Raw genomic sequence first — 22510 nt, 5'->3', positions numbered from 1 at the left:
AGAAATAATGTCCGGACTTTTCCCTTTTTGTGGCAACGGTAATGCATATGTAGGTATACTGTTAATGCTCACCTTACCTAGTGTAGTATATGGTCTGGTAACTCTAACCGTATTTCTTGGGCGTCAAAATTGCGTCGAAACATGCCTCGGTAACGTAGAAGATTGTTTTAGTACGCTTCTATTTTGTGATTAGGTAAGTTGAAATGGTTACAGAATTATTCAATTTCTTGAAAAACAAAAAAAAAGGCCGTTTTCGTGGAATATTTCCGTGGATTATTGAAAAGGCTGAAGTTAGTAATTATGATATTCGTGGTATTTATTTTCTTCAATCTAAACTATGCACAGTAGTATATAGCCTAGCCTATACAGTAGACTATGAAAGAGCAACCGTGTACTAGGTGTGTCCGTTTAGGACGCGTTCCTTGTAAACACAGCATCACAACAACTTCACAAGGGAAGCTTACAGGAATTTCATACTTAGCATACGTTAACCCAGTATTAATGTAGATGTATGATATTTAAAGTACCAACAAATTATATGACTTTATGTAAAGGTAAGCTGTCAGTTGAGGTCTTTAGAAGTCAATTTTCAAACAAAAACCTTTTAAACATGACATATCCAACAGGGAATGGTAATGTCAAATGTTGAGAGCAAGAAGCGTCTTTTCTTTGATGGAGGTCAAAGGTCATGTGTGTACCCCAGTGTGCAAAACATGGAAAGGCAGTAGACACAATATTTCCTATGTAAGAAGCTCTATCTAGAGCTACGTACCTCTGAGTGTATGTGGGTGTGCATGTATGAGTCTGTGTCACAAAGAAGACTAGTTCAACACAATAACTCCAGAAGAACACATCAAATTTATATCATAATGGTTATATCTTATTATGTCATAGGTAGTCGATGATCATTATTGTCATTTTATCATTAGGGTCTTATTTTTAATACAATTGTAACTGTTAGCATTGTCTCCGTTGGTATGAAATTAATGGTGATAGTATGCAAGTACATATTAGTTACCCCAGCAACATCACATTGCTTATTCAGGAGTGGTTTCACCAGATGGAAATCAGTGGAATAAAACTTGTGATATATATTAATAGGATAAAACCTCATGTAGATAATTTGTAAAGATATGGGGTGCATGATGCCTGCCGATATCCCCTCTCTAGGTAGGCTATCTATAGAGAATGGAGGTAATACGTGCATGTGTCACTGATTAATACCTTGTACTAGTGTCATGGACTAGCCTAAAGCTCCTCAACTATTCCATGGCCACCACTTCTTTCAATATTATGAACCCCCATATAGGCTGTGGGTGGTATATATGTCACCCAACTTAAGTATTATATCATGCATCGATGTTGCCTCAAGTGCTGTTAGAGGGTTAGAGTAAATACATAACTTAGTGCAAAAGGATGCTTTGCCCTAATATGCATGTTTGTATTTTTTTCTTTTGGTATTTTTAATTAACTCATAGAACACTTCAAATGTTACATGACTGCAGTCTTAGTAATAGCCTAATTTGATAAAGTTACAACAAATTTTAGTGTCATCTTAGTGTTGTTTTCATATCGTTTATTCTAATGGTCTTATGCAAGTGTGAAGGAGGAAGATATTTCATAGTTCCCAATGTCCCAATAATCTTGAAACCACCCCCCCCCCACCCAAAAAAAAAGGGAAATAAATTGGTAGTTTGAAAAATCATTAACATTATCTTAATATAAGAGTTTTCAGCATGTTACTTGACGCGCTCTGCCACTTAGAATATAATTGTACAAATATTTTTTCAGGGCATATTCAAGTTCATTTTTAAAGTTGATATTTTGTAGAACAATTAAAATTACACAAGTGGGTGAAACTCATATTTTCTTAGTGGCAAACCTTTACTAATAATCCTTTAATATCGCCAGTGCTAGAGTACTCAAGTCCAGACCGTGGACTTGAACTCACTTTCCAGCATGAGGACTTGGGTCTTGGATCCATACTTCAGCCAGTTGAGCCTGTTCTAATGTACTGGAATGGGCACTTCTGGAAACAAACAGTTTCTTCATAATTCTACTCAATATTATTCGCAATTTGCTGCTGTAATATCAGCAGTTCAAGAAAAATGTGTTGCAACTACTGCAGTCATGAGTGGACATATTTTTAATTTTCTAAATGTCTATATACCAAATGCACATGTTTGATCTTGACCAACTGGTAAAAAAAGGTAGCTCCGCCTCTGGAACCCGATCGGTGACTTATGATAAGACACTGGATGCAATTCTACAAGAATGCATGCACCCTTGGCACAACATATATCCCTCATCAGCAGTTATTTGAGTCCCACTCCCATTAAGCAATAAATTTGGGGGAACGCTGCATGTTATTAGCATTGTTTTTTCCCCTCACACCTCGATAATATGTTATCAGAAGCAAGACGGTGCAGTCCAGACGTGCTATTGCCCCCCCCCCACCCCACTCCTAACACACACCCATGTACAGTCAGGGACGTAGCTAAGGCCTGATGATTGGGGGGGGGGTGTAGTGGCTGAAATTCCAACTGGATGGGTTTTGGAGCCAGAAAATTCCGACTGCTGCCTTGTACCCCCCCCCCCCCCCCAACCCCCGCACTAATCGTCAACGATACGGTCAGTGTCAGCCATCTTTCGCGACTGCACTTATGTTCCGAACTTTTTTTCGATACATTTGTACCTTATTGGGCAAAGTTTTTGCTTATGTTGATGGCACTTTTAAGCTTCCATAGATTAGCATTGGCGTTTTAATTGTATACCATAGAGACAATATATATAACAACGACGTAGCCAGGAGTTTGAAAGAGGGAACACCTTTTGCGATTGTTATGGGGGAGGGGTCTAAGGGGAGGGGGTGTCCCCCTCCCCTTTGAGATATTTTTGAACAATTGAAGGTCCTTAGATGCGATCTGGTGCAATTTGTTGCCAGTTTCATCATTATCATATGATATCATATTATCAGCAGATTTTGTTTTCCTGTTTGAATTCTTTTACATGTTCTTTTACATAATATATCAGAAATACATTTGACGAACTTAACTGATGGACAATATAAACTTTCATATTTTGTAAGACAGCCAGATGTGCAGTGGCTTTAAAACAAATATCGTTATCGCCGTGTATTAGCAGTGTAATAACAACAGTTTTTAAACATATTTTTCGACACTGAAAGCAGTCGCTCCCCTGCTCCCCCTGGCTACGTCCCTGTACTTGAAGCAAGCGAACAGGGTCGACCCACCCAATAGCAAAATTAATACATAAATTATCCGAATTGAAGCTGGCGAACGTTGTATTTTGTTTTTAGAGTATTCAATATCATACGAAGTTTTGTATGGTGGAGTATAAGGATCGCGAGATACAATTTCTCAATGTTACGAGGAAAACGTGGTAAATATGACTGATTAAAGGTCAATTTTGATCGAAAATTTTATGTCACTCACAAATTACAAGAACATATGAAAATAAAAGTGCGACAGTCAGAACAATTAGAGTGCGACAGTCGGAAATTCCGAATTGAAGCTGGCGACAGTCGGAAATTCCGACAGTCGGAAATTCCGACTGTCGCACTCAAATTTTCCAACTATCGTAATTTTTACCAAGATTGGGGGGGTGAGACACCCCCCCCACACCCCCCCTCTAGCGACGTCCCTGTGTACAGTACCTATCGATACAGTTACTTGCATCCACATACACACATGTACTTTCTGATAGGCCTGCAGCAATTCAGTTGATGTATAGGCCTATGAACAAATATATTCACTCCTAGGGTGGGCATAGCTAGTTTCCGACCTAGGATGTCAGATATTCGATTGAAGGGTCAATTTAACGATTCGAAAATTCCAAGCCTTTGCAGAATAAAGAAAGTGCACATATGTACATATAAATGGATGCCCAGTAGGTATTACCGACTGCACCTTTAATATCAACACTAGGCTTAGGCAGATGTGTGTATACTTGTCACTGTAGCCCCACCCACGTGGTCTGAGCCCTGTGATGCTGCACCTGAATATATAGTTATGCCACTGATAGTGATGAATGTTGCCCATATACCAACACATCAGCTAGTTTCGTGAACACTTAATTTAATAACGACATGTTGACCAAAATGGGGCACAAATCCAAAATGTTGTTATATTTGAATAGTTATAAAATATCGATGAAACATTTTGTCCCTGCGAATGAAGTAATCGTAACAAAAAGGTGCGATTTTTCAAATCAAACAAAACATCTTTATACACGATTAGACTGTAGACCTGTTTTAACAATGAGGCAAACGCGTGGTTCAGCGGTTAGATTGTCCGCCCCACAATCATTAGGTTCCCGGAACATTCCGCTTGACCTACAGTATTCAAAAATCGCTGCATTGTAGTGGTAATGTGGGTGTGAAGTGAGTCTCCCGTGGATTTGGTATCTTTGGTTTGTAAACTTGGGGAAATGGGTTTGTTTCTATTCTTCACTTGGTTTCGATACAACTTATTCGTCATGGCTGCACTGCAGTGATGTCGAATGGGATGTCTGTGCCTACCTTTAGTATTGGATAAAGTAGTTAGCTGCTGTGATATACACTCTCGCCGGATGGGGACGTTAAATGGCGGTCCCTGGAGCAGGAATGGAAGCGAATTCACACCCCTGCCTCGTTATTCTTTAAACAAATCGAAAAAAGAAGGCTTGAAATATACCGGTGTTCATCCACGGTCTAACACGGATAGGGTCTCAAATAATTTACTGTAAAGCTTCCTGATCCTTGAGTCTAAAAACTAACTAAACTAAACTATTATTGGGGGTGGGGGATTAAGTGATCAATAAATGTTGTGTTACCAGAGTGGACATTGCGGTTATTCCATATAGTTGCACACTCAAATCAGGGTCGGATCCAACATGTAACCTGGCTCGTGTAACAAAACCCAACCCTGTATTACCCTGTCGCGCTTATACTGGTAAAACAAAAGCAAAAATTCGTAGCTTTGACAACACACAGGATAAAGCTAGATAGCATCATCTGCATACTTACAAAGTTACATTATATTATCGTTTGGCTACGTTGTTGTATCATTGACAAAACAAAAGATAAACTTAGATGCCAACATCTACAACATGCATATTTACATTGACCGATATATTTACTTATATCTTTCCAAAAATAAATTGCATATTTGACAGAGTGGGACATTGAGTAAATGTAGGAACCAAAACTCAGAGACCCATTGTTTGTGTTTTTCTTATAACTTCTTAAAACAAAATACGTTATGTGGTCAAAAGGTCATGCACATAGGAGTACGAGATTTATTTCATCAGTAGATTAGGGTTGTTTAAGATATGAGAGGGTTACGAGTCGTTTATTATGATCGTGCAGTTCTTTGAAAAGATAACATCGCCCCATTAAAGATTTTAAAATATGCAAAAGTGACTTACTTTCAGAAAACATGGTGGGTGGGGGCTATAGAAGAACAGTTCATACACTTTTATAGAATCCACACCATGAACTATTATCTACATGAGTTTCAATTTGTTTATCATTAAGATCACTTTGGGCATGCATCCAAAGAGCAATCGATATTTATTTTTATTATCTAGGGGGCTTTTTTAAGCCCTCCGCCCCCATTGGAATGAACAATTGATATAATGATAATAGATAATAGATAATGAATGTGTCTTCTACCCCCTTGCCTTATCTTTTCGGTTGGTGGCCCCTATTTTAATAGTCTTTTTTTCAGTGAAAACATCTTTAGTGAAGGCGCTCTTTGTGTTATTTCTGAGTTTGTAATGTATTATGGAAGCTACATGGATCAAGATACCAATGATGAATTAAACGAATTTGTTTAATACACGGAAGGAAGTGTCGAATGCCATGAGTCAAGACAGAGTGATCTGTCTGTCAATACCTGATTTCCGGTGCATCCTAAACCACAGGCAGTTCCATACATAAACAAATGATACATATGTGAAGTTAGGTGACAGAATACCAAATGTGATGCTCTTGCGACATTACAAGTTGCCATCAAAATGGACATAAATATTGTCATTTTTCAACTATATTTATTCTTTCATGCCACCTACGTACTGGCAAATGTGAACAGTAAGAACGGACTATTTTTTTCCGTTTTTTTAACTAAAATAATTCCTGTACATGCAACTTAAATAAAGAAAAAGACAACAACTTCTCATTAGAAATTGTAATACATTTTAAAGCAGCTGTTTGAATTTGGTGGCGACTGTTAGGCAAATTTACGAGAACTATGCAAGTGTTACCCAAAGTTAAGCAGATATCAATTGTTAATTAAAAGTATATTAGGCTAGTCTGGCTAAACAACAGATGAGCCTCATAACTGTTCAGTTAGCAAATGCGCTAAGAAGTTTGCAAATGCGATAAAATTATGAAATAAAGGAGCCAAATGATCCTTGCATTCCCTTTAAATGTTTGGCGACAGTCCTTAGTAGTTCTACTGCATTGCAGTATTTTGTGATTATGCAAACACACTTAAGCATATTTTTGCGAAAAACACAAAGCAATTTTTTCCCTGACCGCATGTACCATCCTTGCTAAAGAAAATATATATATATATATATATATATATATAATTAAATATATATATATATATATATATATATATATATATTTAATTATATATATATATATATATATATATATATATATATATAGATATATATATATATATATATATATATATATATATATATATATATATATATATATATATATATAATTAAATAATTCCATTTCAGATATAAAGACTTAACGTTAACCGTACATAAAAGGAAACCAAATCAAAATGGAAGTTTTGAAGATTCTTGTGCTTGTTATGGTCTCCTCACCTTGTAGTACGGGTAAGTATGTAAATGTTTGTCTAAGAGAATTCGCTATAACATATTATAGGAATTGAAGTGAGTTGGGAAACCCAAAACAGTGAAAACGCTCCCTGCCTCCAACGGGAGTCGAACCCGGGCCTCAATTGTTCAATGCGGACACCCTAACCAACTGTGCTATCGATGCTCATTGTATGTCCATAGGTTCGAAATCGGTAAGGAAGGTCGTAGACAATTGCCACCTGTATCAAAGAATGCCAATTCTGCTTGGAGACATATTTTACCTTACTCTAGAGATCAAACATGATGTTTATCAACTCGCAATCACTTGTGATTCCTAAATCCGGATCTCGAAAGAGATAATTTTAACAGACATTGAACAGATGTATATATGTGTATATATATTTACTCGGTTAATAGGTAATATATTCAGCTTTACCAAGAAACAAAGAATATAATGTGTATACTGAAAATTCTTTTTTTACTTCTTTGTACGTATATTAATGTCCAGTGATGTTATCCTTCAACAAATAACCCCCCCGTGATGCTCCTCATTTTTTGTCTAAAAGGTTTCCTAGAAATCCATTGCTATTCCTGTAATTATTTCGTACTCAGGTACCGTACTTCCTTGTGATGAGAAAGTATATGCTGAATTGGGTGAACGAGCTTCCATCGACTGTTACTTGAGTGTCATCGGTAATGTTTTCTGGTATAGTGGGAAGACGGCATTTGATATTCCCATTGTGAAACTTGAAAACGGACGGAAAACAATTTCTGACGGGGACAGAAGTCGTTATGATATTTCGGAGACCGGAGCTTTGATTATCAACGAAGTAACAAAGAATGACTTCGATCAATACAAAATTATTCATGTTCTTATTGGAAGGCCAATCGAAGAAGCAGTAGTTACTTTGCAGCGACCGAGTAAGTAAATACACTGGGACAAGATTCCCATCATTTGTGAAAGGTAATGAAACAAATTTCTAGGATTAGTTATTGTTACGGGTATACCAACGAAAGGCTTCATTCACTTCCTTTTTTCTCCACCAGGAAGAAATATCTAGCTGATTTGAATATTTACAATCCGTTAACACGTCTAGGTGTACGAAAAATTAAACTTGGTGGTAACGATGTTAGCGCGACGTGATTTACACTCACCACGTTTTACTTGTAAAATCATAGAACTTCATCTCTGATCACGTTTGTCCGTCTCTTAGCGGTGCAGAATCATTATTCGCTATATTTATATAGTTTACAAACGCTTTCGCATGTTTGTGGATTATGGCTTCAAAATCGTAAATAAATTAATGATAAACCCTGTTGCAAAGATGTAATTATGGTTGTTGATCTAAATCGCATTATGACTGTTTGAACTAAGTTGACATGCTGCTGTTGCTTTTTTTTTCAGTTGCACCGAAACGGTCGTGTCCACAGATCGGAGAATGTTTCGATTGTAGAAAATGTGTAATCAAGAATACAGATACTATAACTTGTAGTGTTTCTGGAAGTCGGCCTTTAGTGAACTTCACATTTGATGCAATTAAAAAGACTCATGGTACACATACAACAACCAAGATCCAGTATGATAACTCATCAGATACTTGGACTACATCCTCAACAATCAACATCCATTCTCAAAGCTGCAATATGTCACTGAATCTCGGTTGCAATGTGGAAGGAAATTATCCGTTTGTTCTATCGGACAGCTATGCAAACGTCCAGTTTGGTAAGTGGCCTTGTTGTAAGATAGGATTTGGATACCTGAAATATGTCACTGACTCCTCGTTGCATTGTGGAAGGAAAATTACCCTTTCATACTTTCTGACAGCTATATACAACCGTTCCGTTTGGTAAGTGGTATACAAACGTCCAGTTTGGTAAGTGGCCTTGCTGTAAGACAGGATTTGGATACTTGTAATATGTCACTGAATCTCGTATTATCGTGGAAGAAAATAACCCTTTTATACTATTTGACAATTAAGCTTACTTCAAGTTTGGTAAGTGGCATTGCTTTAAGACAGGAATAGAACAGCAATATGTCGCTGACTCCTCGATGCACTGTGGAAGGGAATCAACCTTTTAGACTATCTGACAGCTATGTTAATATCCAGTTTGGTAACAGGTTTTGCTTTATAATAACATTTGAAAACCTGAAAGTGTATATAAAATTTTAAAAAAAGGGGACAATTTTTGTCGTGACTTTCACATTGGAAAAGGTCATACATGCTTCTTTTCTCATTATACCGCGTGAACGATTCAACAGTAAAATCCATACAAAGACATACCTGCATGTGGGAAGATACAACTTTATACGCCATTTGCTTTATAACGTCCGGCTGAGTGTCTTCAGTATACAGGACAACAGAATCATTCAACTGAACACAGCAGTAACAGACTGTTGGGAGCGATGCAATAGATGCAAATGAAACTGTTGTGACCTCAAGGTGCTAGTGATTGCATAAAGCTGACTAACATGACTTTCATGTTTTCTATTCCAGATACTTGCTCCAGGACTCAACGTAAGGAACCCCGTGAGGAACCGAGCAGTGACCCTGCAAATCATACTGCTATAACTATCGTTATTCCGATTATTTTAGTTTTGTTCTTCGTACTTTTGGTGGTTGCGTGTTTCATCGTCAAAAGAAGGTGTCAACGTAAGTAGTTCCTACCAAGATATAATTTATCAAAAAACAAAAAAAGCAAGTTGTAAGAGCAATTGCCAAACTTAATCAATTTCTTGATGGATGAATCATAGATGATTCGATTATGGTCAAACGATTTTACCTTCTTCAAAGTCACACGATTTTAACTTTTTCAAAGTAAATGGTCGGGAACTCCAGATATGCTTCTTTGAACTAGAAAATACCGGTACTGCATACATTGTTATGCGCGAAAACAAAATAACCGTGTTGTTGCAAGCTTGCAAGCTAAAATAATAACACGTTAGTTGAATTGAAAACGGCCAAAATTTGGCTAGGATTCTGCCTTGTCACTTATTCACAATATACTTCAAATTACGGACTAAACACGCTACTTGCATGGCTTTAAAACCGATCCCCTAACTGTGCAGAAACCTTTCCGATTTACTGACCAGTTACGACATATCAAATAAGATTGACCCGTACCGGAAACCATTTGCAAGCCGGCCAACGTTTATCCACCGTACTACATACTTTAGCTGACTCTGTCCACTTTACCGTCTACGAAGAACGAAGGCGAGCGACCCTGTCCACCAGACTGTTTACATAATCTCCTGCAGCAAGAACCCACTCTCTTGCAGCCAGCAATAAATTACAGATAAAAAGATATACAGAGTAACGAACTAGCTGACAAGTCTAGCTTTGAACATTAAACAATGAAACATCTTTTTTTTTATAACGGTTAAACAGGCAATATAGAAAAATATGTGCACACTTTAAGGTGCTTTCTCCCAAAAGTGGCATCTATCGAATTGGCCGGAAAAAAATATAAAAAACAGTTGCATAAAAGAGGTCACTAGACCGCAGATCTACTCAGAAGAATAAAAGTAACCAATAGAGGTATGAAAAATCACTGTCAGCGTATAACCTTCACAAAAATCCAAGTATGCTGTCAAAAGTTTGCTAACAGTTGGAGATTAGCCATGGTATGACCTTAGAAGCAAGAAACTTCAAACTTTATTTATTTTCATGAAATTTTGTTTTGCTATTCTGCAGGTAACACACATGACAGACTTCCAACGGTAATGTATCTCATATTCAAATCTTTTCATACATACTCTCACATATATTTCGTGCAGCTGTAGCTTTAGCTTTGTAGCTAATACCTAATATATATATATATATATATATATATATATATATATATATATATATATATATATATATATATATATATATATATATATATATATATATATATGTATATATATATATATATATATATATATATTTATTTATTTATTTATTTAAATAAGTCAATACAACAATATTTACCATAATACCAATCTCTCTAATCTCTTTTTATCCTGTTTAGGATATTCCACTCATGGAAAACTCACAAATAGGTAAGCAAACGTAAGGGGTTGCATATAGAAAAAAAACAAAGGAAATCACTTTATATCCTTGTGGTTTATAGTATTTTTCTTCTGTAAAGTAACAAAAAAAAGCTAAATACACACGTGTTTTAAAATGTACTGCTTGTCGATTTACTTACTTTATGATATGCTTGTATTTGTGTTACTTAAAATGTATGAGCCCAGTCGATGACCATGTCATAATCATCAAATAGTTTACAGCAGAGTATAACATGTGTTGTGTATTTCGAATTGAGACAGATCAAGGCATAGTCGAAATTAGAACGTATACAATCGAATATATTTAATTCGTGTAACATTATGGTGTCATAGTATATATATTTTGTCATAAATATCAGACGGATGCTGATTTGTTTTGTATGTTTCATTTCCGATTTACAAAATATATACATAATTTTAGCACCATTAATCAAAATGCTGGGAAGGAATTTCGACAATCTGAAAAAAAAGTTTCAAAGAGAAATAATATCTTTACACTATAAATGCTGTTTTTCTGTCATTCCTTTATAACATAACATATTGTATTTATGTTTGTTTTTGTTATTAGAAGACAAGAAAGGACTTCTAATCAACCATCTAGAAAACATATATAAAGGAATGAGATACATAACTCCCTTGCCATGGGGAAAACCTATTGATATCGAACAACTTTATATTCCTACAACCTTTGAGTTCAACAAAAAGCAGGGTAAAGAGACTAAAGCTAGCAATGTGTTTCTTAAATCTAGCGACTTCGACTCTACCAAAAGAGCCTTGTTTACAGCCGAGCTAGGTAACGGGAAAACAACACTTCAAAAATATTTAGCTTGGCAGTGGTCGTTGAAAACTGATATGCAGAAACAGCAAAAGTTGTTGTTCTTTTTAGAAGTCAAAGACATAAACATGGGTCTCGCTGAAGCTTTGTCTCGAGACATACCTACTGATTTAGACATTAAGTGGTATGTAATCCTCCATTTACTTCAAACTGTCGAGTGTCAAATTGTTATGTACGGGTTAGAAGCGATTTCTAAACGCAAAAGGTGTCACAAAATGTCACACTCCAAGGATATCCAAATAAAAAGAGTTCTAGCTGAGCCAATTGACAAAGTGTATCCTAATCTGCAGTTAGTGGTTACATCCAGCGAATTAGACAAAGCCGTTCCTTGCTTTAAGCAGCCCTACACTGAGATAAAAATGAAAAACTTTAACGAGCAGCAATTGAAAAATTACATTGAAAAAGTATGTAAAATATACATGTCCTGGAATCCAGATAGTAGTAGTGAATCACGGCATCAAGATAAAGTTACAACGGTGACAAAACACCTCAATGATAATGATCTGATGGAAAACTTTCTTGATTGTCCTCTATATATGTGTGCGTTCATCCACATTTTGTCTTCAGGGGGAACATGTTCAGCAGAATTTGATATCAACATCAATAAACTGTCATCTCTAGTAGGTGCTGTTGTCTCTTGCTTGGTCTTAAGGCACATGCAGAAACCACATGTTCAAGAAGATCGCAAGGAGATTGAAGATATTGAAAGGCAACTTTGCAAGGTTTCCTTGGAAAAGAGGGAAGAGATAACTTCGTCTTGGAATAAGCAACAATTGGAAAAATGTATAGGTATAAAAAATGTGGACACTGCTATCGCAATCGGATTTCTTAAGCTAACTTCAGGAAATTACAGAAGTATGAGATTTTCCACGTTAAGCGATGTTACCTTTTTTCATCCCTGGGTGCAAGGCTTCCTCATTGCTCAATATATTGATCTTAAGCAACTGAAGAAACTCTTTCAGAATAAATCGGACAGCAAAATAGTCGCCAGAGTTCTTAAGTTTGTATGTGGTACAAGGGAAGATACAGAATTGATCAGTGAAATCATAGAGTTTAGTGTCAATGAAAAATTGTGGAACGTGTTAATTGACTGCTTACACGAATTACGTGATGATTTAAACGTGAAAGAGTTAACGAAGGGGAATATAAAAACTGCCCTATCGACGCAGGATGTGAACATCGATGAGTTGCAGGGAAGGTATCACCAAAACGCTGTACTTGAATTTTGCAATCTTTGCCAGGCAAACAAGGTGAGCTCTCAGCGTCTCTTTCTTTTCTCAATTTGGTTTCGATGTAAACCGTAATTTTGCAATCATAATGGCGTTTGTGTGTGTATGTTTAGTACTATTAGGAATATTTACTTTAGTTTGTTGTCTTAGTTTGTCCACACACTGACAGGCTGTGATAGTAATTCGTCGTTCTATGGCCACGGTAAAGGCACAATTTACGATAGGCTAGATAAAGAAATAATCCAGTTGCTCCGGGAATGTGGTAGTTCCCTAGAAATGAAACCATCAGTTATCAAGGACCTTACCAAATTTGTCATTATGTCTATGGTGACAAATCTAGGGAACCACTGTGCCAAGCTAGGGTAGAAATGTGGAAGAAGTTGAAGAACACAACATTATCTCGTCTTCCTCCAGATGAAGATACCCTCTTACATCATATCGAGAGGGCAAACGTATTGTCTTTTCTACAACTACACTACCAATGCGTCAATCATCCCTTGCCCATTGGGCATAGTTGGGTTTTAAGAAACAGCAAATGTTATGCCGAGAAGTATTCAAAGCAAGCTCTTCCACTTCATTTTAAGTCTGACTCTGATGATGGAGAAGAGGAATAGCTTGATGAAGCTGAAAATGAATGTTGGAATTATGAGGCTCTATAGATCAAGAAGATCAATGTAGAGTCGATTGTAGCCGATTCTGATCAAGACTAAGACAAACTAAAGTAAATATTCCTAATGCTACTAAGATTTCTTATGGTAGCATGGTAACAACTAACAACTACTTTCAATTTTGCTATTGGTTGTAAATATCAGAGAAAAATAGCTTATGTCATGTTGATATTCCATATTTTGTGCATTAATGAGTGGTAACCATGGCAATCGATACTCTAATTGTGACTGTAAAAGTTAAGCATTTTCACTTATTTAGGAACAATTTCATTATTTTTCGGTAGTTGCTATGACAACGGTTCCTTAAACTGTACCTATGCCTGCTTTGGATGGTACCACTGTATTCACAGAGCACAAATACCTATGTTTTAACACCGACATCACTAGTTTTTGTTTTCATTATTTTAGAAGTTACAGATGAGTTTTACTGTTGTTGGGTGGTTGCCATAGCAACGGCCATACAAAATGTTGCTAACCATAAGCCAAGGTATATAGGAGCTTAAATTGTGTGTATAAAATAATGCATCAGTACAGACCAAGAAACCTTGGTTCAGAGATGTTGGTCACGGGGCATAGGGTTTCAACCCCACCAGTATGTAAATGCCCAATATTGAATTGAAGAAGCCCCGTTGTATATTTTGGATATTATATGTCAAGGCCTTGGCGATCAAAGTCCGAAATCAGAAAGTTGCTTGAAATCTGAAACGTTTTGTGGTAGGTGTTACTAATAGCTACTTTGTGGATATTTTAATCTCTTCATACGAACCATAACGCTTTTATTATAGATCTAAGGTCATTTGTAACGCAATACCTCAAGTGGGGAATTTGGCATGAACCTCATACCATATATAATGAGTCTACAAACTGAGTACTAAAAGCGTATTGTCTTTATCTCACTTGATATTGCATAGAGTTCATTCAATAACAAGTGTTTCTATCTTTCTGTCAATATCAGTTCAAACTTGTTGCTTGCAGCCAATATGGTCAATCGTAACGGAAGTTGGACAAATCGTTGCCAACATAATATGATTAAGTAATGTTAACACAACAAGTACTTGAATTTCCTTGTGGGCAAGTCACATAAGCATGAATTACTTTCAGCACCGTCTTCTCCTAGGGTTTTAATCTGATATTGATGCAAATCAGCTGCAGAGGTCGGTTGGTAAGTGGGCACAAACGCATGTACTGAATGGTAAAAGCAAAGCTTGCCTTTTTGGACAAAATTTAAATATTGTTCAAATAGTTCAAAAATTAGTAAAAATCATCAGTGGCTTATCATTAGTGGGTAAAACATGTGCACGGCACAAGGTCAAGATCAACTGTCATATCGCAACCAAAGGTCAAAGGTCATTTCGCAACCAAAAGAAGAATTATTCAAACCTGCACCTTCTCTAGAGGTCTGCACACAGTATCAGCAAGCTAAGTTGATGTTTGTGGAGCGGCAAAATGCACAGTACAGAAATTCCCTGAAAGGTCACCTTTGAGTATGTTACAGTGAAGACGTAACTTATGTTGCAGCATATGGTCATGTCTCTCAACCAGTCAATGTGCAATCGTTTAAACAAACCACCTTATCTCCATTCATTAATCGTGAGGCTCATAAAGGTAAAAGGTTATCACAGTATATTATAATAATATTGAAGGGGTCAATAATGGGTGTTCTCTGTCAGTCACAATTTCGGGAAATTTTATTTTCGTCTAGCTCGATAAGACAAAGGGTTATCATTGTGTATGAAAATACTGCCATCAAAGAAGGACGGTCGGAATGGATGTCTTACCCGATATAAAGATTGGACTTTAATACAAACTGATTCATTCATTCTGCCTATTGGCTCTTCTTACCTATCTGGATATTTCACAATTGAGTTATTAGTGTGAGTAATGTGAACTGCAAATGAGGCTAAGGTCATTTCACTTCAAAGCAGCGCTTATGTTAGCCCACAATCTTTGAAGCTATTACCCCCTCTTTTGGAATGGTCTAAGTTACCGGCACGCTGTCATAATTTCCGAGAGGTCATAATTAAGATAGGCAACAATATCTTAACTTGGGGACATCCGCGGTATTTTGTCATGGTTATCAATTCTGAATCATGACAGATAGTACAAGGCATACTGCAAAAGTTCTACAATGGAATTCAATGATCCTTCATATCAAGGAAACAGAGAGCAATCTGTGGCAACCTTGGAAGCATGAAGGGAGCGTTCAGATATCAGATTCATAAAGGTTGCAACTTATTACATCATTGAAACGCCAATGCATAATTACATTAAAATTTCTGATTTCCTACAAACTTGTTTGCTTGAATGTGCATATTTTATATTGTAATATCAGACATCACGTACTGCTTATAATTTCTAACGAATTTTAAAGGAATACACTGAAGATAAAGTGAATATTATATGCAAGTTTTAGAAGTAATCAAGAAGAATGCACAGGAACTGCGAACAAATAAATTTATTGAATCGACACCATCTTGTATAGGTACAATTATTTTAAGTAAGTTTAGTTTCCTTGATATTTTATGTGTCTTATATTTGGTTTCCATTTGATATAGATAACATTAAACACTTTGTGTTTGACTGGGCCTGTACTGGGTACTTTTGTAAAAGAAATTACCCTTCCTACTATGAAACAACTGACATTGCGGGACATGGCCATTGACACTGATTCTACCGTAAACCTTATAGAGAAGGCAACTAAAGACAATTCAATAGAAACATTGAGGTAAGAAATCCCACATTTTCTTGTTTACTCGTCAATACCAGCAATATCAGTGGCGTCGTCAGACAATTGGAAGTCGAGACGCAGCAAACTTTGAGCAACAGTTTGGAGAAACATGAGAAGAGTAATGCAGGCGCGGGAGCTGCAAGCGTGGTACGCGGAGTCAGGTCGGCATGGGATCCAGGGCCCATCATAGGGCCCATGGCGGGGGTCAAGGGCGACCCCCTGAAAATGTCATCATTTTCAGAACATATATCAGCTTCAAATCAACAGAGGTTTGGAGATCGATGAAGCTAAATTGTAATCAATAGTAGTCAAGGAGTTGTGTATCTTCCAGGCTTCATTTTTTTGACAAGACATATTTCATGTTTGGGTATCAAGTTCGAGGTCACCGAATCTTCTCCTTGAAGATATCGCTAACATTAACTGTATTGAATTTATTTCAACCTTCTCTATTTGTGTTATTGTATTTCAAGAAGTATTCTTCACATTTTGTTCTCCAGATTCTTAAAATGTACTCTACCGGACCCTCTCCCAATATCGGACAACCTGCGTGAGACCTGCTTAGACTCCGGATTTAAAGGTGAGAATAGGTCTAGAGGTTTATTTTCTTATATATACTTGGATTTAAAATGTGATTGATGACGAATTAATGGAATTTTTTGTTCCCCTCTTGTCATGCTTTAACAAGAAACGCAAGAATGAACACCAGACTGTTTCTGTTGTGCAGCTTAAAGGTCAAGGGGCATATAGAGTTGACTTTCAATAATGTAAAACTTAACTAAACGTAACAAGTACTTTTACATAATCGTTTTTGTGACGTCACGGGGAAGCGCAGAAGAGGGTAAACATGTAACTGTTCTGCGCACTGTATTGATTGAGTTTGGAGAAATCTCAAACTAGCGAAAATAATACCTTCCTCAACAGTCTGTTGCAAGTTAACATTGGGATTTAGGCGAACAATCACGGCTTGGTACATACGACATCAAACAAAACATTGAATGACTTCTTTTTTCAAAAAATGCTTGTATTTTCCTCCTATCAAGCAACATAAACTCCGCAAATATCGGCTGCATTGCCTCGGTTAGGAAACAAATGTCGTCATTTGTTTACCAAGTCGAAACTGTATGATAGCATTGCAGGGAACTGCTACCACATACATTAGGTATACACGCACTAATACCCACAGACAGCATAGCTAACTCACACGTATTGCGAAATGGCTGCCAGTGGCATTGATCGTAAATTTAATGATCATAGGTTTCAGATTCAGATGGCGATAACGAAGAGAAATGAGGGCATGCTTGACAATCGTGGGGAAGTTTTTCCCAACATGTTCGAACCGGAGACCACCGAAGAGGAGGCCGGATCGGACAGCGATGTCGAAATTGCTCGTCTTAACGGAACACAGTAGTAACGTTAGGCCTAGCGTACAATATAGGCTAGTTGTGTGACTGGTTAGGCCTAGATCTGATATTGTTACCTAACTTTCCCCATGTGTAAAATTAAGTTGGCCTGACGTTTCGATCCTAGCAGGATTTTCTTCAGAGGCTAAATGACAGAATAACAGAAGGGACAAAAACACGCACAGAATACAGGCAGGTTAATGAGCATGGTGAACACAAGATAGATGATGTAAGGGGATTGGTAGAGAAGGGATGGAGAGACGAAGGAAAGAAAACAACAGGGGAAGAGAAGGGGTAGGAGATAACAGTAGAGGTACAAAGAGAGGATTAAGGGGAAGGGGTAGGGAATAAACTAGGGAGGGACAAAGACAGAAAGGTGTGGAAAAAGAGTGGAAGAGAGCTATGATAGAAATAACTCGGAAATAAATCTTGGTCTTAGCAGCTAGGCTGGCCGAGTGCAGTGTTACTGAGCTATCAGTGTTAGAAGAACACGAAACTTGCCCAAATCTCGGTACTGCTGTGCACCCATTTTCAGATGATATTTTGTTGACTGTCCGTGACGTATTGTTAACGTCTTGTATCTTGGTTAGCACATTTTGCCTATGTAGTTTGGCCACCGTGGTAGCCCCCCCCCCCCACCCCCCCCCCCCCCAAGACGTGTATCATCTTACGGGATGAGCATGATAATTAACTTGATTAAACAGGAAATATGGAGTATAGGGTTGTGATATATAACTTCTCAATCTGTGCAATTTAAAGGGAATATGCTACGTGTCTCTTGACCTTCACATATCTGACATGTTCCCTTAATATCACGCCAATGATAATACCATTGTGTGCAAAAGACCAACCTTTCTACCAACGAAAATTTCATATTTCATAACAAAAAATTAACGACCAACGAATGATAGCAAGCACATTGATCCTTTAAAAATTGTAATACATTAGCAACATAATTCTTCCGGAAATTTCATAAAATTTCTACTAAATGTATTGTTTTGCAAGAGTGAAACCAACAGGTTGTGCCACAGACCAGGTAGCTCACCGCTGGTGGTTTGATTGATCAACAAATGCTTTCTCTCATTTGGCGACGGTAGCTGTGCAGCAAAATGATAATGTAATCGGAATCAGAATGAAGGCATTCGACAAAGAAATAAAAAGAAATAGCAGTAATATATTGACAGAGGCTTCAGAACATTATACTTACACTAGAAGATGTTATGTTTTATTTGAAATCATGGTTACCATTTTGTTATTTATAGTGATTAAAAGTGAACATTCGGACTCAACTGACCAGCTTGTCTTGAATTTTCGAACTGGCAAATGGAACTGAGCAGACTTTATTCTTACTTTGGTGAGTTAGACAGATAATCCTTATAAAAGAAGTACAGTGATAATAAATTTCAATTCCTTAGGAATGTCACGTCATCCACATTTAATGCTTATCTCAATGGCTAAGTGTTGCTCGACGTTTGACTCTCTTTGCGTGTGTCCGTGTCATAGATAAAAATGCAAGCTAACGATTTATAGCAACATTTGTTGGGGAACCTTTCCCAAAAATAACAAACGTTCATATTCCTTTATTGGTACTTTATTGGTTTCCAACTTGATTTGAGTTTATGATGCCGTATTTCCTCCATTGAATTCTCCTCTTAGTTTTTCTCTTCATCTACCTCGATTAAAAAAATCAAATCAATAGAATTGGAAAATGAATTATTGCTCTTTAGATAAAACATGATCACGAAATAAATATGACAAATAAAACTGTTACCAAATGGCAAACACGTCAACAAAGGAGTAACTCAGATATTTAACCATTAGTGAACCAGTCACTACAATCTTAAAATGCTCCAATTGTTAAGTGTTTGGAAATGCCGAAACAATTCCTAAGTGATTCAATTGTTCAACTAAAATCATTCTTCTAGGTTTTGGTGGAGCCAATCAGTACACTAAATATCAATTAATAACAGTGATTGAAAATAACATATAATGAGAACTACACGTATATCCAATACCTTAAAATAGGAGTTGACTATTTGCTATCAAATATGAAAATATATCTATCTTTTTGATATAAATTTAATGACTCTACTAGTATGGTACCGAACGTACTTACACCACGATGAGTCCCAACTGTGTAATGCTCAACAAAGGAAATATCCAGGTGTTGTTAGGGCGTTTTGGTACGAGTTCGTCTTGGCATTTTGTTAGGGCCAAAACAATGCACTATGTAACACAATCATAGCTAAAGTTAAGATACCTATACTACATTGATAACTAGTTGTACTTTTTTCGACTTTTTTTCAGAAGCCACGAAACTACCAGAGAGGGAGACGGTGCTTACCAGGGAGAACACAAATTCAGAAGGCAAGAGATGTAATCGTCTGTGACTAGTACAAGCTTTATCCAAACGGGCGCATGAAAAAGTCCAAAATTAGAACAAATCTATCCTCTGAAGGATAGGTGCAAATACTAGAAGGAACGATGAAGAGAAAACACAGCACAAAAGTGTACACTGTAACAAAACAAAAGTATTCGCAAGTGTAGCAGAGGAGCGAAATCAGGTCACAGGAGTGTGTGGCTTGCAGGTTACAGCTGCTTTCTTTCGAGAAGTTATTTTGGATCTATTGACTGAGTTGCCATATCTGATAATGAACTGCATTTATTAAACAAAACATGTCTTTTGTGGTTAAATTAATTGTTTCTGGTACTATCAATTGTTTATACGATTGGCTAACGGATTACTTATGTTCCGAAACTTGAACGACGCAAAATTCGAGTTAATCTATGAGGCTGATATAGTCTGTTTAGACTTTACGTACATGTAGTTAATGAAGCGGTGAATCAGGAAGAACGACAATGTAAATGCAGGTGAATAAGGTATCCTAGCCCCCCCCCCCCAACCCCTCTCGACTGTGATCATGGCATTGTGTTGATTTTTAGTATAGATATTGGTCCATAATCCCACCGTATTTGCAAAAACTTCCGAGTTTTAAATGTAACTAAAACGTAAGCCTTTTTTAATCTATGATCAACTTAAAGTTCTTAATACTGCTTTAAATTTTGTCCAAGCTTGATTATTGTAATTGTTTATATTATGGTATTGAAATTAAGCTTTTTTATAAATTACAATTTGTACAGGTTTGTGCAGCTAAATTAGTTTATGGCAGGAGGAAAAGAAATAGTATGTCTGACCTCTTTCTGGAACTGCACTGGTTCGTGAAAGGATCATCTACAAAATCATTTTAATTGTTTACAACTGTAGTAATGGTTCAGCGCCTATTTACTTAAGAGATCTTATTTTTAATTCTACTGTTTCCATTGCTACTCTCCTTGTTCCTAAGACGTTGACTGTGTACGGGGATCGGTCTTTTGCCAAATGTGGACCTAAATTAAGGAATGCTCTTCCTTTCGATCTTCGCAGTATTCTTTCTATCAACCGCTTTAAGAAACTTCTCAAACATTATCTTTTTGTTACTCATGATACTTATTTCAATAATTTAAATGCTAAGTAATGTTATTTTGTAATTGTTAAATTTCTCCAGTTTTGTATTTTGCTTTTAGCACGACCGTGCAAATCTTGTGTTGCAAGGTAGTGGTTGTGCATAAAATTTTCATTCATGCATTTGTTCATGTCAATAACTGTAAGCAAAGTAAATCAATATTATGTTTTATTTTGTTAAAATATTAAGTGTTAGGTTTGCCGAAAGAGGAAGGAGCCTCTTTACTTTTTGCGTGTTTCATGTACTGTGTAATAATTGCGTTATTTACAATCCACGTATATTTTGTATATTTTAACTTAGTAAAACATATATTACAAAACATCAAAATTAACCTATTGTATTGTAACACTCAAATTATCACTTCTACTAATCTTACATATTGATCGGTGAATAATGTTATTGTTCCATGTTTCCATAATTAAAAGTATCTATCAAGTTCGCATGTGTTGTCAATTTGGTTCTCTGTCGCTTTCTTCGGTAGGCGCTGCAATATCGGGTGGTTAACTAGTGAGAGGTTCCACTTGTGCATTTTGGCCAATCGAGATAGACGGTGCTTTAAACAAATAGGTTGACTTGAAACTTCGACAATATGTTTCAAAAGATCTTTTCTCCCATAAGTACGAACAAAATTGTCGTAACTTCTTGTGATCTCACGGAACCAATATGATCTGCAGTCGGAGAATGCAATTTGTTAAGTTTCGCGGAACTAGATTGGGCCGATATGATAGCGCTCTCTGTTGATCTTGTCCCATTGATGTTTGTAGTACTTTGAAATTACTTATAACAAATTAAGCACTCATAGCAATGGTTCTGATCTACTTGAAGATTTGTAGGCTGTATGTTATTTCTATCGAATCGTCATGCTATATGTGTGGCTTACTATACTCATGATAATGTAACATGATCATGTTAAAATATCACTTTTTCCACTGATCTCAAATGGCCAGTCTCGCTGGTTGTATTATAATTTGCCTTATTTGGTGTATTTGTTTACATTTGAGTAAAAGTCTGTATCTTGCCACTTTTGCATGTTGCATGTTTAATGAAAAATAAATAAAAGAGGTCTGAATAGTGCGAGACTGTCTCTTTGAATGCTTATTTCAAACTACAAAGGATTAGTCACGTTAATTTTCACCTTAACGACGTTATTGGGCAAAGTCTGACCATTAAAATGGAAGTCAAACTTAGGACATACCTCAACATATGACCTTCCGATTACTTGATCCCATGATGGTTAAAACACCATTCTTCTT

The 22510-nt window shown here is 36.7% G+C and overlaps 1 protein-coding gene across 2 annotated transcripts; it reads left to right on the top strand.

Annotated features, from left to right (window-relative positions):
• Window positions 1-22331, top strand: LOC139977006 (uncharacterized). 2 transcript variants are annotated; one of them, XM_071985946.1, is made up of 12 exons: window positions 6-193; window positions 6760-6861; window positions 7456-7764; window positions 8249-8566; window positions 9339-9494; window positions 10536-10561; window positions 10855-10885; window positions 11463-12979; window positions 16182-16351; window positions 16852-16931; window positions 19017-19108; window positions 20062-22331. In XM_071985946.1, exons 2-11 carry the CDS (start codon window positions 6807-6809, stop codon window positions 19085-19087), a joined length of 2733 nt encoding a protein of 910 aa, XP_071842047.1. In that variant the 5' UTR covers window positions 6-193; window positions 6760-6806; the 3' UTR covers window positions 19088-19108; window positions 20062-22331. The 2 variants fall into 2 exon arrangements, with proteins under 2 accessions (XP_071842048.1, XP_071842047.1); XM_071985947.1 differs by lacking the exons at window positions 16182-16351; window positions 16852-16931; window positions 19017-19108; window positions 20062-22331 and adding an exon at window positions 13373-13673 and having other exon boundaries at window positions 1-193.
• The last annotated feature ends 179 nt before the right edge of the window (window positions 22332-22510 follow it).

This window comes from Apostichopus japonicus, chromosome 12 (genome assembly GCF_037975245.1).
Source record: "Apostichopus japonicus isolate 1M-3 chromosome 12, ASM3797524v1, whole genome shotgun sequence".
NCBI classification, from domain to species: domain Eukaryota; kingdom Metazoa; phylum Echinodermata; class Holothuroidea; order Aspidochirotida; family Stichopodidae; genus Apostichopus; species Apostichopus japonicus.
Note: the sequence above shows the minus strand (reverse complement) of the source record. Positions and strands in the feature narration are given on the sequence as shown.